Consider the following 25,105-nt stretch of genomic DNA (forward strand, 5'->3'; position numbering starts at 1 on the left):
GTCTTTTGTCTGCCTTTTCTGTTTTTACTGTTATTGCGCCTGGTTTTCTGTATTTTTTGCTATTTGTTGTGTCCTCTGTTTACTTCTATTGTGCCCTTTTTTGCTGCCCTTTTCCTGCTGCTTCTGTCCCCGTGGCCCTTCCCCACTGCCGGTTCCCGCTCCTGCCTCCCAGCTGTGTTTCCTTTCCCGATCCCTATTTCATGGCTGCCGCGACAAAGGCAAGCTCGTCTGCGCCCGTGCGTGAACCGACCACGACCCGCCTAAGCGATACTGGTAATCCGACCACCCACTACTACGAATTAGCTGCCCTCAACACACTCAACCCCAGAAGGAACAACAACTGTCAGCTGTCTACGCCGAACACCACCCACGGCTAGTTCTCCTGCAGACAAACCTTCACCAACCTCTGCACTCCCACGGCCACAGCCCTCCAACCGGACGCCAGCACACCCAAAGCCTTGAGGTGCATCCTCCTCAACGTACGCTTCCTGCACAAACACGCAGTAGAGATCTGGGACCTCCTCAACACCCTCTCGCCAGACGTCGCCTTCTTCACGGAAACCTGGACCAGCTCCACCTCCGCCCTGACATTGCTACTAACATCCCAGACGGGTACAAGATCCAGAGGAAGGACCGCCCCACCAAACAGGAGGAGAACTTGCCATCGCACACAAGAACTCGCTCCGCCTCACCACCTCCAGATTGAACAACTCCTCGTCCCTTAAGGAACACCTCCATTTCCAGATCCAGACCCAGAACGTCCCTACGCTGCACCCTCGCCTACAGACCTCCCAGACCACAAACTGCGTTCACACAACCGTCACCACTGACCTCACTGCGCCCCCCACCATCGCCCCCATGGACTACATGTTATGTTATGTAACATTTTTAATGCGCACAGATGCTCCAGCGAAGGAGCGTCCTGGCGCAGGGAAAGGCAGACACAACACAACACTAAAACCAGCAACAGAAAAGCAGAACACTTAAAACAGTGGAAATTTAAAACAGAAAGGTTTTCAGGGCCCTACGAAAGGATATTAAATCATCCAAGAGGCGGATTTCCAAAGGGAGCGCATTCCAGAGGGTTGCAGCTTTCACTCGAAAAGAGCGTCCCCCCATCCGACTAAGTCTGAACCGGGGCACAACCACCAAGGATTGTCCAAGGGACCGGAGTGAGCGAGTTGGCACATAGGGAGAGATCAATTTATTAAGTATCACAGGTGCCGACTCTCGAAGAATTTTAAAAACCAGGCTAAGGGCTTTGAAATGAATTCGCTTATTCATCGGAAGCCAGTGTAGGGACCGCAGAGTATTAGAGGTGGGGCAGGTCCGGGGCAAACCGACCACCGCCCTAGCCGCAGCGTTCTGGACTCGCTGTAAACGGAGGATCTCAGCTTGGTTCGCTCCTAAAAGGAGTGAACTAGCATAGTCCAGGCGAGAAATAATCATTGCTTGAATGACCAGCTGTCTTGTAGGAGCATCAAAAAATTTGAGCAGGGGTCTTAGCCCGCGTAATACTCCAAAACAGCAGGCCGCCACTCTCTTCGTGTGAGTCACAAAGCTTAACGTGTGGTCAAGCCATACTCCCAGATTCTTGAGTTCCAGGACAGGGGCTGGAGCTGATCCCAGCTCAGGAGGCCACCATCCATCTCCCCAGAGGTCCGCATCCTTTCCAACGATCATCACCTCCGTTTTTGTCGCGTTCAGCTGGAGACAGTTGTTATTCATCCAGCTGGCCACCTCTCTCAGTCCACTGCGGAACCTGAGGGCATCCTTCTTGGCATCCCCGCTGATCGTAACCGCCAGCTGAGTGTCGTCGGCATAGGAAACCATGGTTAGGCCCCATTGCCTGGCGACCTCAGCCAGCGGCTGCACGTACAGATTAAAAAGCGTGGGACTCAGCGAGGAGCCCTGAGGCACCCCCAGGTCCAACGGATGGTACTTGGACTGAAAGGGAGGGGTGGCAACGCAGAAGGAGCGATCACTAAGGAAGGAGCGGAACCACTGCAGAGCTGAACCACAGAGGCCAATGTCCTGCAGGCGGTGTAGAAGGATGCGATGGGAAACAGTGTCAAAGGCAGCACTCAGGTCTAATAAAATAAGCGCTGCCGTTTGACCTGCATCCAATACAATCCGCAAGTGCTCAACCATTGCCAGAAGGGCCGTCTCAGTGCTGTGACCAGCACGAAACCCATTCTGCACGGATCCAGGACATTAACTTGGGTCATATGCTCTGTGAGGGCCAGATTTACATGGGCCTCCATGACCTTGGCCGGCCAAGGGAGCAAAGATATAGGGCGGTAGTTTTCTGGTTTCGACGGATCCAGAGATGGTTTTTTCAGGATCGGGGAAACCACCGCTTGCTTCCACTTGGCAGGGACAAGGCCAGAAGTCAGGGAGAGATTAATCAGAGAACACACTATTGTGCGTCCCTGAAAGGCAGCATCCCTGAAAAGGGCCGATCTTACCGGGTCTGCAGGCGAGCCAGATTTGACTCGCAAGGCCCATTTCGCGAACTCCTCATTAGAAAGAGTTGGAAGGGAGTGCAGCGATGGACAGTTACTGGAGCCGCTCCAGGGAATCACAGGTGGCAATGTGCTCGGAAACGCCTGGTAGATTTTCTTAACTTTGTCCAGAAAGAAAGTGGCTAGGACTTCGCAGTGGGAGATGGAACTGTCCAACTGCGGAGGAACTCTCTTTGCCATCAGGTCTTTTATGGTTTTAAAGATGGTTTTGGTGGGATTGAGGCTATTTCGGAATTCAGCTGCGTAAAACGCCGCCCGGGCCCTACATATAGCTCGATGGTAGAGCTTAACTGAGGCCAGGTAGGCGGATTTCCTATCGGCGTCATACGTCTTGCGCCACTCCCTTTCTGCCCGTCTACAAGAGGACTTCATGGCACGCAGCGCACTGTCATACCAGGGGCTAGCCTGCCGGGGACTGGACTTACTGGAGATGATAGGTACCAGGGCGTCAAGCGCCCTGGTAATCCAGTTACAGAACCGATCATAGCCCGAGGTAGCATTCAGCAAAGGACCCAGAGGCTCAGCACCCATAATGCAGTGAAGTTCCACTAGCCTAAGTTTGTTCCAGTGGCGCCGAGGTATCCGCAAAGGAGGTGGAATAATAGGGTTGGCAGGGAGGGGAAGCCAAGCAGACACCAGGTAGTGATCAGACCATACCACAGGATCAACCGCCACAATCTGGACATCCGAGAGAGTCGTGAAAAACGGGTCAAGAATGTGGCCGGCCACGTGTGTAGGCTGAGAGACAAGCTGGATCAGCTGCAGGGCCTCTAAGTCGGCCAGAAAACCACTGATGGCCAGAGACTCCAACCTATCGAAGTGGAGGTTGAGGTCGCCTAAGATCGAAAAATTAGCGCAACCACTAGCCAATAGGCTCACAGCCTCCGGAAAAGCACCTCTAAAGGCTACGTCGCTGCCTGGGGGGCGGTAAACAACCATCCCTGACAGCGAGAACTGGGGGCTGATGGTAACCTTAAACAGCGCGCTCTCGCATCCAGCAATCTGCAAGACCGTCCAGGTACATGTGAAAGCGGATTTAATAAATAAAGCGATACCTCCACCTCTAGAATGGCGATTAGATCTAAAACATAGATAGCCCGGAGGACAGGCAAGATTAACTATAGCGTCGTCAGTGTCTTGAAGCCAGGTTTCAGTTAAAGCCAGCAGATCTGGTGTCTCATCCAGAATAAGATCTGCCACGGACAAGTGGTGTTTTACTAGAGATCTGGTATTAAGATTAAAAAATCGTAGACCAGATCCCAGGCTACCAGGCACAGGAAAGACACCGGGACGAGCTCGTAGAGCGGGAGAGGTAGCGAGCTCGCGAATACCTACAGGCCGGTCAAGCGACCACATATTACAGACACACTGACACGGGCCACATAGCGGATGGTATGATGCGGCAGAGCAGCGTGGGAGAGAATCCCTGATGGCTCGAAGCGAGGCACTGGAATAAACAATCATCCTATCAAACCAGAGGATGAAGGCATACAGCGATCTAACAAAGTAAATCCCCCGGCGACCCGCGCGTACTTAGCGCGGACGGGCGCAGACGGGCAGACTCTGGCTCGCCTCCGGCGCGAGTCAGGCGCGACCGCTGCGCGTCACCGCTGCGCGAGCAGAGTGAGCATTAAGTAGCAGCTCACCCGGGCTACAGGAAGCGCTAGAGCGCTCAGGCAAATGGCGGAAGGAGGCAGAGACCACCCCAAGATGGCGACCAAGCGCCACGAGGAAGCTGCAAAAAGACGGTAAGCTCCGCGCTAAACGCGGTGGGGGCACTTTTTAAAATGCAAGTATGTGGGCAAGAGAATAATACAATTAAAAGCAAGGCTCACAAGAAAAAATTACACAATGGTCAAAACAAGCATTTAAAATACTGATAATAAGCGCAACACGCTTAAATGATAGCCAGCACAGCGCGCATGCAAGCACCTTTCCCAAGAATGAGCAGCGGGAGAGCTCGCCTTAAGTAGCAGCTCACCTGGGCTACAGGAAGCGCTAGAGCGCTCAGGCAAATGGCGGAAGGAGGCAGAGACCACCCCAAGATGGCGACCAAGCGCCACGAGGAAGCTGCAAAAAGACGGTAAGCTCCGCGCTAAACGCGGTGGGGGCACTTTTTAAAATGCAAGTATGTGGGCAAGAGAATAATACAATTAAAAGCAAGGCTCACAAGAAAAATTACACAATGGTCAAAACGAGCATTTAAAATACTGATAATAAGCGCAACACGCTTAAATGATAGCCAGCACAGCGCGCATGCAAGCACCTTTCCCAAGAATGAGCAGCGGGAGAGCTCGCCTTAAGTAGCAGCTCACCTGGGCTACAGGAAGCGCTAGAGCGCTCAGGCAAATGGCGGAAGGAGGCAGAGACCACCCCAAGATGGCGACCAAGCGCCACGAGGAAGCTGCAAAAAGACGGTAAGCTCCGCGCTAAACGCGGTGGGGGCACTTTTTAAAATGCAAGTATGTGGGCAAGAGAATAATACAATTAAAAGCAAGGCTCACAAGAAAAAATTACACAAGGTCAAAACGAGCATTTAAAATACTGATAATAAGCGCAACACGCTTAAATGATAGCCAGCACAGCGCGCATGCAAGCACCTTTCCCAAGCTGCTCAGAGACCTTAATTTCCACCTCGACAACCTCAGCGACCCCAATTCCACTGCCCTCCCCAACACTGGACTGAAACAGCTCATAACTACCCCTACCTACAAGGCAGGACACACCCACTACCCCATTTTCGCAGGAGGTAACAGCATCCACCTTCAGCCACACCATGCAACCCCCCCTGGACAGACCACCACTGCATACACTTCTCTTTCGACAAAGCCACAGCTCACAAACCTACACCATGCCCTCCGCAAAGAAACTGGAGCAAAGTCACCAAGGAGCAACTCAACACCACCCTCCAACCTCAACCATTGTCAACTCTGCAGCTAACAAACTGTGCAGACAAGCTCGCCCCTCTCAGCGACCCCGACAGAAGGCTCCCCATGAAATCCACCTGGTTCACCATAGACCTCAGAGAATCCAGACACACATGCAGACGTCTCGAGAAATTATAGAAAAACAGCAAAACCTTGGAAGGACAGACCACCTACAAGAACGCCATGACAGAATACCACCAACGCATCGGATCCACCAAAGGGACTTTTATCCAGAACAAAATCCTCACCAAGTCCAGCAACTCGAAGGAACTCTTTAGCATCATTCAGGAATTTACCAAAACCCCCAGCGTAGCCTTGGACGTTACACCCTCCCAGGACCTCTGCAGCAAACTAGGCTCCTATTTCCATCTGAAAATCAAGTCCCTCTACGACAACTTCAACTAACAGATACCAGACACCGAAACCACTCCTTCCTACAGAAACGCCAGCCAGCCTACCATCTCCACCCGGACCCCGGTCACCATCGAATCCACCACCACGACCATGGCGAGAATTCACACTGGAGCCCCCACGGACCCTTGCCCACCGCACATTTTCCACGGAGCCGCTGCTGCCATAGCACCCGAGCTACGATGCAACATCAACGCCACCTTTGAATCCGGCACATTCCTCGACAATTGGAAACTCGCAGAAGTCAAGCCCCTCCTCAAGAAGCCCTCTGCAGACCCACCAGACCTAAAAAACTACCGACCAATCTCTCTCCTCCCCTTTGCGTCAAAAGTCACAGAGGGGGCGTGTCCAAGATGGCGGCGTGATCGGACGCAGGTCTCCGGTGCTCCCTGCCCGATCCCGCCATATCGCCTAGCATAGCCGCAATTCTCCGCTCTTAGCACCCGGAGGTCGGAGGAATTACTTGCCGGTGCTCAGCCGACCGAGAGGCGGACGCCCATCGCGCCTGCTGCGGTGGAATCGCCGGAGCCCGGACTTGGCGCCATAGTGCGGCGGCTGCACCGCTGGACCGGAGGGGGTCCCGTTGGCGCCCGCCGGCGACTCGCTGCCCCCCTGTGTGGTGGGACACTCCTGGTCATCCAGCGAGGCTTCGCTGGGTCCCGCTGCCGCCGCTCGGGCCCTGGGGGCTTGCCGCTACGCCAGCACCTCTGCCCGGGCCGCCCTGATCCTGACCCGGCGGCGGACTACGCAAGACCCCGGCTTCTGGCCTACTCGCATACCGCGGGTGGGCCTGTGCACCGGGCCGGCAGCAGTTCCGGAGGAGAGCCGGCCCGCCCCTTCTGCAGCGGACCTCCTCGGCTGCATCTCAGGCTGTCACGCACGTCGCCCGAAGCGGAGGCTGCCGCCCCAGCGACCCAGCGGGCGGCCCGGCGGCTGTGCACATCGAGGCCCCGGCTTTGGGCCTGGCTCACTCCCCCACCTGCCTGGAGTTCCGTTGAAGGCCGACCGGAGCCCCGACTGGCCCCGCATCCGAGGGGGCTCTGGACACTGCCCCCCTGGTTTTCCGGTGACACGGCTGTCCTGGCCTGGCGACCGGAGTCCCTGAGCACGCCGACCCACCACAGGTGAGGAGAGTGGGAAAGGGAGTGGAGGAGCTCGGGGGGCACGACCGAGTCCCCGGCGTACGGACGTCCCTGTGGGCCCCCGCTACAGAACCCTGACTGGTACCTTTGGAGCGCCTCTCTGGGGGGGTGGGCCGCACTCCACTCATTGCGGTCTCTCGCCGGTCGGGCGGAGGCTTTCACCTTGCCTCCCCCCCCCCTGGGCCTACGGTCGTCTGAGGCCGCCGGTCCCTGCCCGTGCACGGAGGTCTGGACACTGCCTTACCCCCCGCTCCCCGTCTGCCTCCTCTCCGGCCCCTCTCAGCACAAGCGCTCCAATCTTCAACTGCCTGTCGGGGCCATACCCTCTCCCGCGCCATGGCAGGACAAAGAGGCAAAAAAGGATCGCAAACTCTCCCTGAACTGTTGTCTAAATCGCAACCCAAGCCTGGCAAAGACCCGCCGTCCCCTGAGGCCGGGAAGGCGTCATCGGCAGTCAAAGATGACCAACTGCCCATCACCAAAGCCTTTCTGGAGACGCTCTTCAACTCGCTACGGGACGATTTCAAATCCCTGCAACAGGAGGTGGCGGGGGAGGTGAGGGAGCTCCGGCGGGATGTGGAGGGCCTCGGCGAACGGGTGGTCGCGGTCGAGGAGGCTGATCAAGCCAGGAGCTCCGAGATCGAACTGCTCCAGCAAGAAGTCCTGCGACTCACGGACCAGCACCTTGACCTCCAGGCCCATACGGAGGACCTTGAAAACCGTTCCAGACGGAACAACATACGGGTCCGGGGGGTCCCTCAGAAAGAAGAGGGGGCTGATGTCACTGCGTATCTGCAAGCCCTCTTCAGGAGCATTCTGGGGGAGGCAGAAGATTTCCACATCCGCATTGACAGGGCGCATCGCGTAGGACTGCCACGCAGAGCCCCAGCCCCCCCGCCGGACATCTTGGCCTTCCTTCCAGACTTCCCGCTTAAAGAGAGGATCCTCCGGGAAGCCCGGAGAGCTCAGCCCGTCCAGTTTCGAGGCCATCCCATTGCCCTTTACCAAGATCTTTCCGCCACGACTCTACAGAAAAGGAAGGACTTCAAGCCGGTCACGGACTTCCTGCGGGGAAAAGAAATCTCATATTCTTGGGGGCACCCCTTTCGAATCATATTCAAATGGAACGGACGGCTACAACAGCTCCGATCTCTTAAAGACGCTTGTGGTCTCCTGGGTCTTGACCAAGTAGATGATGAACCGGTTTTCAAGAGCTCGCAGGGCTCCTCCAGAGGGGGCTGGCAGACTGTAAGCCGCAGACGATCCCCTCCTCAGCGCTTCAGGCCCGATGCCTCTGCCATCTCCCGGGAGCGTGAGACTGCGGTGGCGGAGGTGATCAGAGAGACCTCCTCCCCAGAGTGATACTACCTCTTGCTTTGGAGATTGTGTATCGCACCTGCTCAGCCCTGACGACTGGCGGTTCGGGCGGGGGGCCCGGTGACGCTGCCATCGGAAATGACCCCTTCATTGTTCTTAACCACGATCCTGTGTGCCTTGACGGGATTGGGACTACAAGTTTTCCTTTTGTTAGGTTTGGGTGGGGGGGAACTGAGTTTGGGGTTTTGTTATTATGCCGCGGCCTACTACTGTCCTTATTTGCCTGTGCTGAGTTGCATACTTTGGTGGCTGCCGGCTGTTTCTGGGAGGGATGTTGGGTTAGGGAGGGATCCGGGGTGGGGACCAGTGTGCCTCGCTACTTCAGCTTTCGCGCGAAGAGGCCCCTCACCAGGGTGCATGTGCCGACTTGGAGTCTTCACCCACACAAACGGCTTATACCTGGACACAAACAAGGATCATACCATACACTACTCACCGAGGACTGCCACGTGCTCCCTTGACGTGCCTATGGCCCCCTCAGCGCTGCATCACACACCCACTGCGCGATGACAGACAACTCCCTTAAGATTATAACGCTCAATGTGAAGGGGCTCAACAACCCGATCAAGAGGAGAGCTGTTCTCTCTTACTTGGAAAACTCTGGAGCCACTATTTGCCTGCTACAAGAGACGCGTCTCCTCCAAAAGGACTGGCACAGAATGCGCTCGCGAGCCTTCCCGCAACAATTCTTTTCCTCCCTCCCAACAAAGAATGCTGGGGTTGCGATCCTAATCTCTAGCTCATTTAGGGGGAGGGTGGGTAATAAGGTGGGGTAAATCAAAGGCCGCCTCCTTGCATACACTCTCACCGTGGGTGACACAACGCTCACGGTCGGCACCCTTTACGCTCCAAACACAGGTCAAGAGGCCTTCTTAAAAGGCGCCATTTCCGAAGCCCTCCAGACACCACACACACCCCTACTCCTGGGTGGGGACTTTAACATTGTTATGGATACACATGCCGATCGATCTGGCCACCGCTATGGGGACGTTGGGGCCCTGTCACCTGCCGGGCATGTTTGGCTATCCGAAAGGGGCTTGGTAGACCTCTGGAGGACACGTCATCCGACGGCCTCACAATTCACGTTCTACTCGCATGTGCACCACACCTACGCCAGGCTCGATCACTTCCTGGGTTCTTCAGATCTCCTTACGACCATTGAGGACATTGCCATCACACCCGCAGCCCTCAGTGACCATGACGCGGTGGAACTCTCCCTCGCTCTCCGAGCACCTCGACGCCCTCGAGGCCCATGGCGCCTCCGCGAACCCTTGCTACAGCGCCCTGATGTCACCAAACGTATTGGGGAATGCATAGACACTTACCTATCTACCAACGACACACCGGGCATCTCAGCGACAGCTCTTTGGGGGGCTCTGAAATCGGTCGTGCGGGGCGAGCTCATAGCTATTTCGGCTGCGGAAGCTAAAGACCGCAAAAGCAAGAGGGAGGAACTTACAGCGCGGGTGGCGGAGCTGGAACGGGTGCATAGCCGCACATGTGCCCCTCGTGTGTGGAAACAGCTAAAAGCTGCTCGGGCCCAACTCGCCAGTCTGGACACGGACAGGGCGGAGTTTGCGGCTCTTCGCCTACGGCATACTTATTATGTTGGAGGGAACAAAACTGGGCGACTACTGGCCAGTGCTCTACGGGCTAAGACCCAACGGGCCAAACTCACCTCTTTGGTTGGCACCAATGGTGAAGTGCTCACAGACGATGCCCAAGTGGCTGAGGCGTTTCGTTCCTACTACGCTTCCCTGTACGGGGGGGAGGATGTCCCGTCCGGGGATATTGAAGCGTACCTCAATACTGTGGCTATCACAAAGATCCCTGAGTCTACCGCGGAAGCTCTTGATGCCCCCATAAGCCAGGAAGAAGTCTTAGCTGCCATCTCTCGACTGCGCCCCCTTAAATCCCCGGGCCCGGACGGCTTCTCGGCGGGCTTCTATAAGCTCTTCAATCGGCGTCTGGCCCCGGTGCTCGCTCGCCTCTTCAACTCTTTCGAAGGGGCGGCTTCCATACCTCCGGACATGCTAGCCGCTGAAGTGGTAGTGCTTCCTAAACCCGGGAAGGAACCCACGCACTGCTCTGCGTTCCGCCCAATCTCGTTACTGAACCTGGACCTGAAGCTTTTTACAGGCATCCTCGCTGCCCGCCTTGGTCCGTGCCTTCCTGGTCTTTTGGAACCGGACCAATCTGGCTTTGTTCCAGGCCGCCAGTGTGCAGACAATACCAAACGGGTGCTCCACCTTATTGACAAAACGCATTCTCGAGCTTCGGACTCTGCGCTTCTAGCCATCGACGCGGAGAAAGCGTTCGATCGCGTGAACTGGGATTATTTGCAACTTGTACTCCGCCGGTTCGGTCTCAGTGACCGTTTTTGCTCGCGCATAGCGGGCTGCTATCATCATCCACAGGCCACGGTTCGCCTGGGGAGCCTGCGCTCGCCCCCGTTCGAGATCCAACGGGGTACCAGGCAGGGGTGCCCCCTCTCCCCCCTCCTATTCGCGATGTATATCGAGCCTCTAGCACAGAGAGTCCGCGACAACCCGAGGGTGGAGGGCATCGACTTCGGGCGCGAACCCCATCCTATCAGTTTATACGCGGACGATGTCATAGCCACTATACACAGCCCTGCTACTTCGGTGCCTGCCTTCATGGAGGAACTTGACTCGTTTGGGGCTGTTTCAGGCTTCCGCATTAATATCGCAAAATCCCTCATCTTACCTCTAGGCAAATATGCGCGCCCGCAGGCCCCGACATTGGGTCACCTCAGCGGCCTACAGGTGGTCGACCGGGTACCATACCTAGGTATCACCCTGACTCCCTCAACTGACCTCACGGTCTCCACTAATTACGCAACTCTTGTCACCCGGATCCGCTCAGACCTGGCGAGATGGTCCAAACAACCTCTTTCTCTGCTGGGGAGAGTGGCGGCTATAAAAATGTCAGTCCTGCCGCGGATTTTATATTTATTTCAAACGATTCCCATTGTGCCTCCTGCGGGCACGTTGAAAACCTTACAAGACTTACTGTCTGGCTTTATTTGGGAGGGGAGGAGAGCCCGACTTCACAAATTGCTTGCATACAAGAGCATGGATGAGGGCGGTCTCGGAATCCCGGACTTGGCGCGGTACTTCCAGGCATCCCAACTCCGGTACCTGGTGGAGTGGTACAGGCCTGAATCGGAAAAGAGATGGCTTTTCCAAGATAGAGCTATGGCTCAGACGCCGCTGTGGCGGATTCCATTCCTGGCCAAACGCCACAGGCCCAGTTATATGTCACGGTCCCCGATCACTTGCACGACCTTACAGGTGTGGAACCGGGTAGCGCTCAAATGCAAACTGACTACTTTCCCTTCCCCTTTCACTCCCCTTCTGGACAACCCTGACTTCCCCCCAGGTGAGGGCCCAGGTGCATTTTCTCAATGGCGGGGCTCGGCGTGCCGAGCTGCGGGACATCTTTTTGACATGAACGGATTCCTTTCCTTCGACGACATTAAACAAGGATACGGGATAGAACACCCCCACTTCTTCCAATACCTCCAGCTCCGACACTGGCTCACAGACCCGAACGTCATTGCCCTGGCGGGCCGCCCCATGACGGACTTCGAGAGGTGGCTGATTACTAAGTCAACAGATAAGCGCCTCGTCTCCGAACTCTATAAAATGCTTGCCCCTTCACTCTCTCAGGCTAAATCACCTGGTCAAAGGCGCTGGGAGGCTGAACTTGGGAGGACCTTGTCATCCAAAGAATGGGGATACATCTACCATAGAGCCTCACACACTACACGAAACACCAAAGCAAGGGAAACTGCAGTCAAACTCGCCATATATTGGCACCTTACCCCGGTCCGATTACACCAGGGAAACCCGGGGCGCAGCGACCTTTGCTGGAGAGGGTGCGGGGAACAGGGTACCTTGACTCACATCCTCTGGGGGTGCCCCGAGCTGGGAGATTTTTGGAAACAGGTCCTAGATGACATAGACTCCACTTTCGAGACTGAAGTCCCGAGATTCCCAGCATACACCGTGTTGGGTCTGCCCAATGCTTTAATGTTTCCCCTCAAATCACTACGCGGCCGGCAGATGGGCATCGCTATGCAGGCAGCCACACAGCACATCTTGTCACTATGGGGCACTACCACTAAACCTACGCACACGGGATGGCTCCACAAACTGTGGTTCACCCTTGGGATGGAGCGTATCCATGCCACTCTCACCAGCTCCACAGACGCCTTTCGCAAGACATGGCTCCCCTTGCTGACCCTCTTATCCAAGGAGTTCAATGAAATCACCTGCCCCAGGTATCTTAGGGTTTTGCGTCTCACTAACACCACCGGTGACTCCCGGTGACTCTACTAATTATGGCCTCGTCTTGCTCCCGCGACTCAATGCAGGTGTCACTGACCTTCGTGGGCACACTGGTCGGGGCGGAGGGAGGGGGGATTTTGTGGGGGAGGGGGGGGGGGGTTTTGGTTCGTGTTTTCTTCCTTATGTCAATCTTTTGCTCTTCCATGCGTGACATTGCATCGCTAATTGGGCGTACCTTCCTTGCTTCATCTGATACACAAGGGAAGACATGTTTGTCTGTCCCGCCCGCACTGTACGCTCTGAGTTTACTTCTCTCACAGAACTGTCTTATTATATGCCTGTTACGAATTTCAATAAAAACACTTTTGACACTAAAAGTCACAGAGAAGATCATCAACATCCAGCTAACAAGACAACTCCATCTCAACCTTTGCCAATCCGGATTCCAAAGCAACCACAGCACCGAGACCTCCCTCCTCGCTGCCACAGACGACATCAGCACTCTCCCCGACCAGGGCCACACACTGCCCTCATCCTACTAGACCTCTCTGCAGCCTTTGACACATCTCCCACCACACTCTCACTGCCAGACTCCACGACGCCAGCATACATGGAACCGCACTCAACTGGATCTGCTCCTTCCTCACTGGCTGAACCCCAAAAATCTGACTCCCGCCCTTCCTCTCCAAACCCACAGAGATCAATTGCGGAGTACCCCAAGGATCATCGCCCAGCCCCATGCTCTTCAACACCTACATAGCCCCCCTCGCCGCCATCGTCAGACATCATGGACTCAGCATAGTATCCTACGCCGATGACACCCAGCTCATCCTCTCCCTCACAAAGGATCATCACACCACCAGACTGAGCTTCCAGGAAGGAATGAAAGAGGTCGCATCCTGGATGAGCAGCAGCTGTCAGAAGCTCAACTCGAGAAGACAGCTCGGGACAACACATGGCGGCCCACCGCCCTCAGCAACCCCCCCACTCCAACGGACCACGTCTAAAACCTCAAAATCATACTCCACTCCTCCCTCACAATGACCCGACAGATCGACACAGTCATCTCCACTTGCTTCAACACCCTCCGCATTCTATACTAGACCGTCAAATGGATCCCCCCGAATCCGGAAAGACTGTCACCCATGCACTCATGACAAGCAGACTGGACTACGGAAACGCCCTCTATGCCGGAATCAACAATTCCCTGCTCCACAAACTCCAGACCATTCAGAACACAGCGGCCAGACTCGTCCACGGCATACCAGGACATGAACACATCACCCAGCACCTGCAAGACCTCCACTAGCTCCCCGTCGAGAAGAGAGTAACCTTCACGCAACTCACTCATGCCTACAAATCCCTCCACAACACCGGACCCCAATACCGCAACAAAAGAGTTTCCTTCCACATACCCAAGAGAGACCTCTGGTCCGCCGACCTCACCCTGACCGAAACCCCGCGCATCCGCAGAGCCAGAACAGGTGGAAGAGCCTTCTCCTACATCGTGGCAAAGAGCTGGAACGAGCTCCCAATCAACATCAGTCGCTCCCCACTCTGCACACCTTCAGGAAGAACCTCAAGACCTGGCTCTTCGGCAGACTCGGCGCTGCACGCCCCACCCCCCATCGCCTTGAGACTCTCACGTTGAGCAGTACGCTTCACAAATCCCTGATTGACTGATTGATTGAGAATACATCATTATTTCTAAAATAGGATTCTATGTTTGGTTATGTCAATGAAAGAAAGGAATGATGACGTACCTGCCGATTGATCCTCCCTGGCAATAATGATGGCTGTGCGAGCAGCTTCTCTATATTGCTTTAATGCCATATATAAACGAAAGAGGTACTTGGCGTCCTTGAAGGAAACAATAATGAAATGAACTCACATTTATTCTTGTACAAGTAAAATCACAAATAAGAAAGTTAAATCGGGTATTTGAAGTCAAACAAAATGAACAGCAAATGCTTTCAACTTCATTATGATACAGCTTTAGAAAGTCTAGTCAAAAGAAATCGACATGTGAAATGTTTAATAATGGATACGCTACATGATAGGCATGGAATGGGAAAATCTATTTTTATAGAACGCTTCTAGGCACTCTTAGGTTTGTCAGATAAAAGCATAGAAGCAAAGCGAAATAAAGCATTTTCCCAGTCGCAATCCTTCAGTTTGAAGGGTTGTGCTCTACAAGTCTATCACTAAACAGAGTAATTTGCCAATTAAAATAAAAGAGTCCTACTACTTAGTAATCAACGTGATGTTAGGAATCGAGCATGCAATACATTTTCCTTTTAAGCAGAGGGGATAGTTATTTTCAGGGGACTTGAGTGAAAGCTCTTCCATATTTTATTCCAGTACAGTCCTGTGTAGAACAACTATAATCAAGCCTTGCTACAACTAACGGAATACAAGATTTTCATGACACTCTGGTTTTACTGCTATAGTTGTACTCGGAGTATAGAAATAAAAGCTACTCCAAGATTCCTTGGATCATTGTACATAAACTGAGAAAGGAAATAACAGTGGAGTCCTAGAGCCTAGTGAAAAAATGAAGCAATGTGTTGTATAAGATCAAAATATATTTAACTGGTGAGCAACCCTTGAAAGGCACTGGTCTTACATATACCTGTTAATCTCCTCTTTGTGTCACACTAAATAGACCTATGCAGTTTTGCGGGTTCTGGAATCGTCAGACACACTTGAGATCCTCTACCTCTCAAGAGAAGCGTGGCAAGATAGTCTCAAGTTACCATATCTATGTAATACATGCTCTGCGTACCAGATTCATGTACCTATCCACCAGGACTAATGTGGCAACATCTACTTATGACTACTTTAAATGACTAAACATTATCTCAATGGAGATGACAGTCAGTCAACTGTCCATAAAGAGCACTGGGTGGAATCAGTGCCAAAGAAAGGCTATCATGGTCACTTTCGAGACTCTTACTACAGCTATGCCCTCACCTGCTCCACAAAGCTCAACATTAATTGCTGGATATTATTCACTCAGGCTTTAGCCACTATCTGCTATATAAGAAAGCTCTGCCATAGTGTCAGAAATAGTTGTTCATCTATGGTTATACCATATGTTAGGGATATCTGATGGAGGATGGAATGTACATTAATGGTACCCAAGGCATCCACATGTGGTGCATTTAAAGAATCATCCATCAAGGACAAACATTCCTGTTGAGACGGGGGACGTGGCTTAGCCGGCTGCAAGATGGCCGCACCTTGAGTGGCCTCTGCCAGCCAAGTCTACAATCCACTAAAGATCCTGCAGACTCAACACTCATTGTGACCTGGAACCCTGCCATCATTTCCTACCTGACCCTTTGGAGCAGTTTGGTCATCTCCCGAGACCCTACGACCTTGTTGTGCTGGGCCCCGACACCGCATGTGTTCTGGTACCGGGCCATACAACCTGTGCGCCCTGCCTGGTTCTGCCTGTGCTGCTTGCCAGCGGCCTTCTGGGGGCTGCCCCCCTGCCCAGCACTCTGCATCTGCGACGCCGCTGTAGGGGCCGGTAAGTGCTGCTGTAGTGGGGGCGCTTTGTGGCAGGGTTGGAGCGTGCGAGTCGCATCGCCCGGCCTGCTCACACGCGGGCGCCTCCATCCTGACACTGGCTCCTGCTGCACAGGCCTTCCACTATCGGGCCTGGAGACGCGGGTGGCACGCTCCCCGCGACTCCCCGCGATTCCCCGCTGCGAGCTGCTCCCCTCCTGCTGTGGCTACCCTGCTCCTGGAGGTGTCCTCCTGAGGCCGCCGAGTCGGCGGTCGTCCTGCCCTGGGCATTCCCACTTGCCGCTCTACACTGCTGCCTGCGTGCTACGGTTGCCTTGCCCGGTGTCTTCCTGCTCTTCCTGCCAGGCCCCAACCTGTCTGCCTACAATTGCTGAGGCTTGCTATCGGTAATAGGTGTAAGTGCATGTGCTGCGGGGACTGCCGCGGCAGGGTTGAGAGCGCACGCGCCCACCACGGGGCCTCGCTTTTAATGGCTCGCATTACTTCTTCTGCTTCTCCCATAAGCCCAGTGGTTCTGGCCCCGTGGGAGTGGACCATGCACCCTCCTTGCATCCCTGCTGCCCCGTCTCCCTCGGTCGCACTCCCCTTCACGATTGCCCCGGGTGGGGGTGAAGGATTCTGCTGGAAATATAATCTTCGGACCCGCTCTGCCCACGTGGTGGCACACCTCCCTGGCTCACCTGCCTTACTGACCCGGAGGCCCTGGCTGGCGCCCCTTGAGTCGGGCGGACTCGATTACTAACACTGCCCCTGGGATCCTGGCAACCCTCCAACTCTGCCCCCGACTCCTCAATTCCTCCACCTGGGCCGCTGCTAGTTTGGACATTTTTCCTTTGCCTCCAGTCGGGCCCACTGTGCGCTCTTCATTTCGGGTGGCTGACATGGGTAAGGCTGACCCCAAGCAATCCAGGCTCACATTTGACCAGCGCAGTCAGACACACCAGGAAGGCGCAGTCGCCGACGGAGGTGACCCAACTACCCCCGCAGAGATGGCCTCCTCTCGGGAAGTTGACCTCAACTCCATCATGTTGGAGGTCAAATCTTCGGCCTCTGGCATTGCTACCCAGTTGGAACAGCTGTCCTCTCACCAGGATGTGATCAAATCTCGAGTGGATTCACACGACAATCGCTTGCTGCATGTCGAGTCGAGGGTCTCTGACGTTGAGGATGCCGCCACTCAAGACCGTCAAAAACTCCTCCAAATGGACAAAATTCCTGGACCTAATAGGCACCAAGAACGAGGATTTGGAGGCTCGCTCCCCATGGAGCAACCTCCGTATCACAGGGGTGCCTGAGTCCACCAACATTTCGCGAATGGAAGACTTCGTGGAGCAACTGGTGCGAGAACTGTTTGGTGACGTACTCTCCCCGGTCTTCTTTGTGGAAAGAGCGCACCGCTCCCTCGGACCTCGTTCGGCCCCAGATTGCCAGCCTGCCCAATCATCGCCAAAATCCAAAATTTCCGGGATTGTGATGCAATTCTCCGGGGGGGGCCAGGGAAAAAGGTGAAATCCATCATCAAGGCAACTCATTTTCATTCTAACCCGACTACACCTTGGCGGTACAGGCTGCCCGCCGCAAGTTCCTGCCTGTGAAGCGTACTCTCTAAAAACATGAGATCCTATACTCTCTTGCTTATCCGGACAAATTACGAGTCAGGCAGGGCTCTAAGACTCTGGTCTTCCCGGATCCTAAGGACGCCCTTGTCTTCGCCAAGAAACTTGATCGCACCCATCGCTCCAACCCAGCTAACTGCCAGGACTCAGGCGCTGCCAATCTGAGCGACAATGACTGACACGATCTTCTCCATTGCCTTTGGTTGTTTATGTCTGCCCCCATGATTGCCTTTTTACCTGTCTAACATGGCCTCATTGCGCCCCCTGGCCTCCTGAATATTTGCCTCATGCTGCATGCCTAGGCTCCTTTTTTTAGGTATATGATGTATCCTGAAGTCAGCTTCCACATCTGGCTTGGCTACCCTGCCTTCGCCGGCAGGGGTGTACGCTGAGGGATGCCATGCCTCCGCGGGATTATTCCCACTTTGGCTATTGACTGTCCCTTCCCAAGTTGTGGTTCCCGGGGTGGCTGCGGGTGGTTTCTCAACCTGTTTGGGGGGTTGGAGTGGGTGAAGGGAGGGAGGGATTTGGGTGTTCGCATCCTCCTTCTGAGATGCTTTTGTACTTGACTGTATGCTTTCTGCTGTGTTTTTTAGCATGTCTCACGTTGCTGTATTTCATTTTGGGTGTGGGGTTAGTGTGGGTTGGGGGGTTCTTAGGGATGTATGGCCTCTTCTTGAGCTGTTTTTTTTTTAAACAATAAAAAAAAACATTGCTGTTGAGACTTCCCTCCCACCAGGACAGCACTAAAATCAATATTAATTGCCTTCAATGGCATATCTAGGAGATGTTCGAGTCTGTTCCCTTGAAAGCCAGTCAATTTCTCAATTGTCTCAGAGTGCCCTAGTTGGAATTTATGATATACAGAGTTACCACTACCCTTATTGCTATCAGCAAAAGAACTACAACTCAAAAATGTGTTAATATGCAGGGTAAAATGTTGATCCAGATCTACTGAAAGCCATGCATCAATTATATTTGATTAGCTATACTGCTTAAAAAACAAATGTGGAAGTTGCTCATAAAGGTTTGACAGTCACCATATCTCAGGTTTTGTGCCTTAATTCTCTATATGTTGGCCACTTAGTGGCAGGGGATACTTTCTCTGGGTGGTAGTAAACACTGCAATAACACTTGAAACCACCTATGGGAGAGTTTCCATTACAACCACTGATGTGTAAGGTGAAATCCTTTGCAATGCACTGTACTGCATTTTGTTGTCCACACTGCAGTACTTGTACCAAGCAGGACAGCAGTAAAGGGCAATGAAAAAAGAGGAACAATGTCAAGGAAGTTAAGAAAATGAAGGAGAAAATTACGTCAGTATGACAATGAGTGAATGAATAAAATCAATTAGAATGACAATGTAGTAGGGAAGTTGGTCTTTACCCTTTCCATGCTGGTGAGGGAGGAGTGAACAGAGAAAGGTGGAAAAAATCAACATTTAAGAACATTAAGGTTAACAGGGAGTTTGGTCTTCAACTTCAGCATGCTGGAGAGGTAATCTAAAATGTTATATTTTTAAAGCTAAGCTTCAGTGTATTGTCTAAGATGAAAATTCTCCTTCACAGGTCTTGGTTTACTTAGTTGGTGTACCCTTGTTGTACCTCTGAAACATGATGATCCTATAAGTGAGGTTCTATATTTGGTGGGGTGTTAAAGAGACATGCTTGGAGTGGGGAAGAGATAATAGCAGCCTATCAGATAACTGTTAAGTACTGAATAAGATTTGAAGATCAAAAACAACTCTGGGATTCTTGACAGATTAGAAGAAGTTGGGAGTTCACCTACGTTACCCAGACATGAGGAAGGGAGTCATGAAGATAGAGAATACCCTGAGATATAAATTTCAGTTTTATTTTCATGTAAGGGTAGGCTGCCAGCTGACACCAGAGGCCATATTGAAGTGGATTTCATTAATGATAGCGAAAATCATTCGTGGTTCATACCACTATGCAAAAGGTAGGTTTAGTGACAAAATGGCATTAACATTACTACTCAGATGTTATCAGACATGATCTAAAAAAATGTGCATTTCTTAACCATGTTTTTGCTTCATTAACAGCATCTAACATGGAACCTTGTAAAATAGCCGCACCTTGGATGGAGAACCAAGGGGCACTGATGTCAGCAAAGACCTAGAGAATGTCATCAAGTTAATCTCCTCACACTTAATGCATAATAGCGTATGGATCTAGTAAAGGGCTGGGAAAAGTGATCTCATACTGTACTTGTTAAGGTGTTAAACCCGCTTGGTGGATGTGAGTTCTTAAGATAGGTGATAACCTCAGGCTGTCCTTTCATCAAATTACTGCTGGAACAATTCTGAATTAGGAGACTTATGCCATCCACCCCCAAAAGCACATGACATCCATGATCTCCACTGAGCAAGTGGTTTTACATTTCTGATAAAAAGAAAATCATTGAAGATCTTTATGACTAGTGTTCCCTTCAGACCCACAACATTTCATTCAAAATGAAAAATATCCCACCATGTTCATTAGATTGTTTTTGGCACATTATGCATTGTAGTCATTACCCTAGGATCATCTATATATTGTACAGAGCACACAATCAAAAGGTGAAAAATTAGAGATTGAAGGTCAAGGACGTCACACTACTTGATGTGGGTAATGTACGTTTTGGGGAACAAATCTAATCTCAGTTACTTTTGGTATGCTCGCATGTGGTTTACAGCCACTAACTATCCCAAAATCAATTCTCCATTCCTTGTGGGTTGGAGAATAATAGAGGGAATGGAAGATGGTTGGAGGATAATAGAGGGAATGGAAGATGAGTGATCAATAATGCTGATGCCAAGAGAATGACCATCAGCCTGACCACCACCAACATGTTGTGCTCCAAGCGGAATAGTACTGTGGTTTTCTATGGGCCCAATGTGTCTAAGTAGTCTTATGTTTCATGTGCCATATTTGTCTTGTTTCTTATACTGAGGCTACCAGAGAAACAATTGGATACTACTTAACATTTAGCAACTCAACACCTCCAAGACTGACATCCTTTTATTCACCAAAAACAAACAATGAGCCCACATCTGGTTCAATGGCATAACCTGGAAGGCTTCAACCCCCAACTATCTACCAACATTAAGTAACTATGATTCACCTTTGACACCAAATGCTCCCTCAAGGAACACATACGTTGACCAAGATGGCACTAAGCCAAGCTCTTCCTTATGAAAATGAGTGATACCGTTCCTCTTTATAAGCAATTTCAAAACTGCTGATCAAGTCCTTGTACTTTTGCAACTATCAGGCTACCATAAACATTCCCTCTGTAAGGCTTGGCTGACCAGCTAACCTTCTCTGGTGGACCCCAGCACACCTGCAAGCCAGCCTGCCACCCTCATGGGAGACAAAGAACTGTAAGGAAGAAACATCCAGGTAACAGGCTTTCACCACCGAGGCACCCAGAATATGCAACTGCAGCTCCTTAATGATGAAAACTTCCCCAGCTCTTGCCTAATTCAAGAAAGAACTGTAAATGTGTCTCTTCAAAGAACACTACATGTTGACACCTTAGAAAGCCCGTTCCTTTTACTGTCACTTTCACCCACTCTATAAACAATCACGGATCACAATCTTTGACCTTGGGCAGATTTGCGATACACAAATACCCAAATCGGAGTACTTGTTGTCAAGATTGGATGCATCACTGATAAGGTCGTGCTAGTTTAAAGCTTTTGGAGTTGCAACACACCAAAGATATAGTCATCTTTCTTCAATTTCTTTTTAAGTATTATCTACCAAAAAACTCTGTTTTGCAATAAAATATGTAGAGGTTTGAAATGTATATTAAGAGAAATATCGGAAAGGGGGCGGCCAAGCTATATGGTTAACAACACACCTTAAACAGAGACTCTGTGAGCCCCTGGCACATCCTGCAGCATCCTGGGTTACTCTTGGCCAATACAGTGGTGTCACCAGTCAGCACAGGTGGCGTAATGATGAGGAATCCTATGGCAGAATGAAATGGGCTGAGCAGAAACTGCACTTTCGAGCAGACAGGCATGCCGGGACGTGTATGCAGCAAGATGGTGGGCGCCGAGTGATAGTGTCATCCAGGGGTCCAAATCTGGAGCTGGCCTGCCCTGTTATCAGGCGTGGGCGCACTGAGTGGAGAGTATCCCTGGGCATCGAAGCAGGCCAAAGTGATCGAGTGCTTCCCAAGATGAGAAGTTGAAGAGTTGGACTGGTGCTAAACTGCGGGCTGCACATGGTTGAGCGGCTGCTGGCATGGATCAGCGTCCCTGGAGGTCAACGGGGCAGAAGGAGCAATCTGCTTGTCGATGAGGCTGCAGCAGAGCTTCTGCATTGGAAAGCGGAACCTGAGCCAGTCCGACGAGGGTTGGAGCTTGTTTTTGAGGCACAGAGGTGGGGCGCAGTAGAGCTGCCGCAAGTGGCAGCTGATTGCAGTGAGCTACCCATTCTTGAACTGGGTACATTACTCCTGGTAACTACCATGGTGGGCCTGGGGACACCACTCTTGAGGCAAATCTGTCAGAGTCTCACAGCAGATGAGAATGGATCGATTTACCAATTCTGTGAGGTCTGGTGTGAAGCAAGCGAGCACTAGAGCAGATCTGCTTTGTAGAAAAAGGAGGATCTGCTTTCATGGTTACCCCCATTTTTTGCTGGTGTTATCTGTTTTCTGACTAGTCTGACAGGGATCCTGCAAATCAGGACCCCAGTCACTGTGCTTCCTCCTTACATTTTACAATGGTAAGTACTTTGTTACCTTCTCAATTGACTACTGGTATACCCATATAAGTCCCTATTACATGCTACTAAGGCATCCAGGGGATTGGTACACCAGGGGCCTCCCATCGGCGGCAGCATGTATTATGCCACCCAGGAGAGACCACTCAAACTGTGACTACAGGCCTGCCATTGCAGCCTGTGTAAGCTGGTGCTAGCACTACGTACAACAGATATACAGTTCCTTATATTCGAGGTCACTGCACAACCTATAAGTTACAGCTATGGCAGGCTCTTCAGTCCTGAGGGCATGGTGCTTGGTTACAAGTGTTTGGGTGCCCCTGCATGAGTAGGGCCCTTCTACAAACCCCAGAGTCGATTTGCCAGGCTTTGTAAGTGCGGTCAGCCATTTAATACATATAGTGGTCATTCAGTCAAATACGAGATGTCTAACTATATATTGGCTGCACCGAAACCGGTCATGTTTGATATCAAACATGTTGGAATCCTACCCAAACACCGATTCCATTGTTGGGTGTAGGATCCCATGCCCTGGGGGGCTCCCCTAGGGAGGCCCCCTGTATTCTCGGTACCAGCCTTTTACGGTTTACCAGCAAGCTAGTGCTAATGCCTACCACAGACACGATTCTGCCCTCCAGCTGCTGAGCCAAGCTCAAACAGGGGAAGGTAGAACATAAAGGGCCAGATGTAGGTGGCCAATTACCGGTCGGTAACGGCCGAATTCGGCCGTTACCGACCGGTAATTGGATTTTGAGATGTAGGAGCATGCTTTACAGAATCGGTATTTTACCGATTCTGTATTTACAGATTCGGTAAAATTACCGAATCGGTAAATACAGACTCGGTAAAAATACAGAGTCTGTAAAAGCATATGTAGGTAGCACATCTTTGAGTGCCGCAGGCCTTTCAGATTCGGTATTTTACCACCCAATCCAATTGGGTGGTAAAATACCGAATCCAGGTGTGCATGCACATGTGTGCATGCACACCTGTGCCATGTGACACACAGACATGCCCTTAGGGCATGTCTGTGTGCCACATGGCGCACATGCCTATTTTTGGGGTGCCAGAGGGTGTCAAAGTGACACCCCCTGCACCCTTGCAAAAATCGGTATTTACCGATTCTGTAATTACAGAATCGGTATTGCCCATTGATTCCTATGGGCTGCAAGGCCCATAGGAATCAATGGGCAATACCGATTCGGTATTTACAGAATCGGTATATACCGAATCTTAACGATTCGGTATTTACCGACCCTGAAATACCTACATCTCCCCCCCTCTATTTTACCACCTCTTAAATACCGATTCGGTATGAATCAGTATTTAAGAGGTGGTAAATTAAAATTACCTACATCTGGCCCTAGGTTTCCTGTCACAGGGAGGTGATACCACCTCCTTGGAAAGGACTTAGTGTATTGGGCTGGGGTGGGGGCACTTGCCAGCGCCACCAGAATGCTTTGAAGGGCAAATATGGTGCCCTCCTTGCATACTATAGTTTGAGCCAGTTCAGGGAGCCATTGGCTCCCGCTCTGGCGTGAAACTGGACAAAGGACAGGGGAGTATCCTCCCCCCTGTCCAGGTCCTCCTTTTTTAAGGATCCTTAAATCGTCCCAACCCTTTCCCTTGGGTACTTAAGGGCTTACCTGTGGATGTCTCTTCAGCTTCGTCGTGGGACAAGATTCAAACCCAAAACCACTTCACCTTTAGCAGTCTGGGCACCTTGGACTTTGCCTAAAACCGAGAATGCATCAAGGAAGACTCCTGTTGCTCCTGGTCTCGTCGTCCTGCCAGTCTTCTGCGTCATCTGTGCCTGTGCCTCTCCAGGCCTGGGGCATCAAATACTCTAGAAGGAATCTCCCTTGAAGTGCAGGAGTCACTCCCCTACATCTGCAGGCACACCAACCAAGCTGACTGGTCTGCTCCTCTGGATGTCCTACGGACTCCGAAAGGCTCAGCAACACAGGTGGTGGTTCTGCAACTCCCTCGAGGCCTGCACTGCCTTGTCAACAAGTTTGAGGCCAGTATCCCTCATCGGAACTGCTGGAACAGAATCGCTGTGCACAGCGTCGACTTGCCGTTGCCAAGGCTTTTTGACTCTGTCCTCCAGAGATCTTCAGGCTGCAAGAAGCTCCAGCCTCCAACATATCTTCCTGCCAAGATCTTCGTCCTCACCGCATCCTCTGCACCATGGGCCTGCATCTTTGGTGAGATGCTCAAGGTCCTCTTGCGACTCCTGTGGCTCTGGCCTGTGGGTCCTCTTGAGAGTCTTCTTTGGCTTCAGTGGGCTCCCCTGCTTGGGCCTGCTCTGACTCTCTTGCAGTAGGTGAGTCCCTTGCACCGTGCTGGTCCAAACGCTGCACCTTTTCCTTTTGGCACATCTGTTGCTGCTGCCTAGGCTTGTTGGTGTTCCCGCCAGACACCGACCCCCTGGTTCTTGACCTCTGATGTGGGACAACTCGTGAACAGCTCCTGGTCTTCCACAATGTTGCTTTGTCCTCAGAGCTGCAGCGACAAGGTC

General features: G+C 52.1%; 1 protein-coding gene across 2 annotated transcripts in view; it reads right to left on the reverse strand.

Moving 5' to 3' along the window:
* The window catches only part of WDR19 (WD repeat domain 19), a 740,406-nt gene that overhangs the window by 224,220 nt on the left and 491,081 nt on the right, over window positions 1–25,105 (reverse strand). For both annotated transcript variants that reach the window (XM_078678329.1, XM_078678328.1), the window contains one exon: window positions 14,459–14,555. In XM_078678329.1, the coding sequence (XP_078534455.1) occupies window positions 14,459–14,555 (97 nt within the window). The remainder of the gene's footprint in view (window positions 1–14,458; window positions 14,556–25,105) is intronic.

The sequence above is a fragment of the Lissotriton helveticus genome, chromosome 2_2 (assembly GCF_964261635.1).
Source record: "Lissotriton helveticus chromosome 2_2, aLisHel1.1, whole genome shotgun sequence".
Taxonomy (NCBI): Eukaryota; Metazoa; Chordata; class Amphibia; order Caudata; family Salamandridae; genus Lissotriton; species Lissotriton helveticus.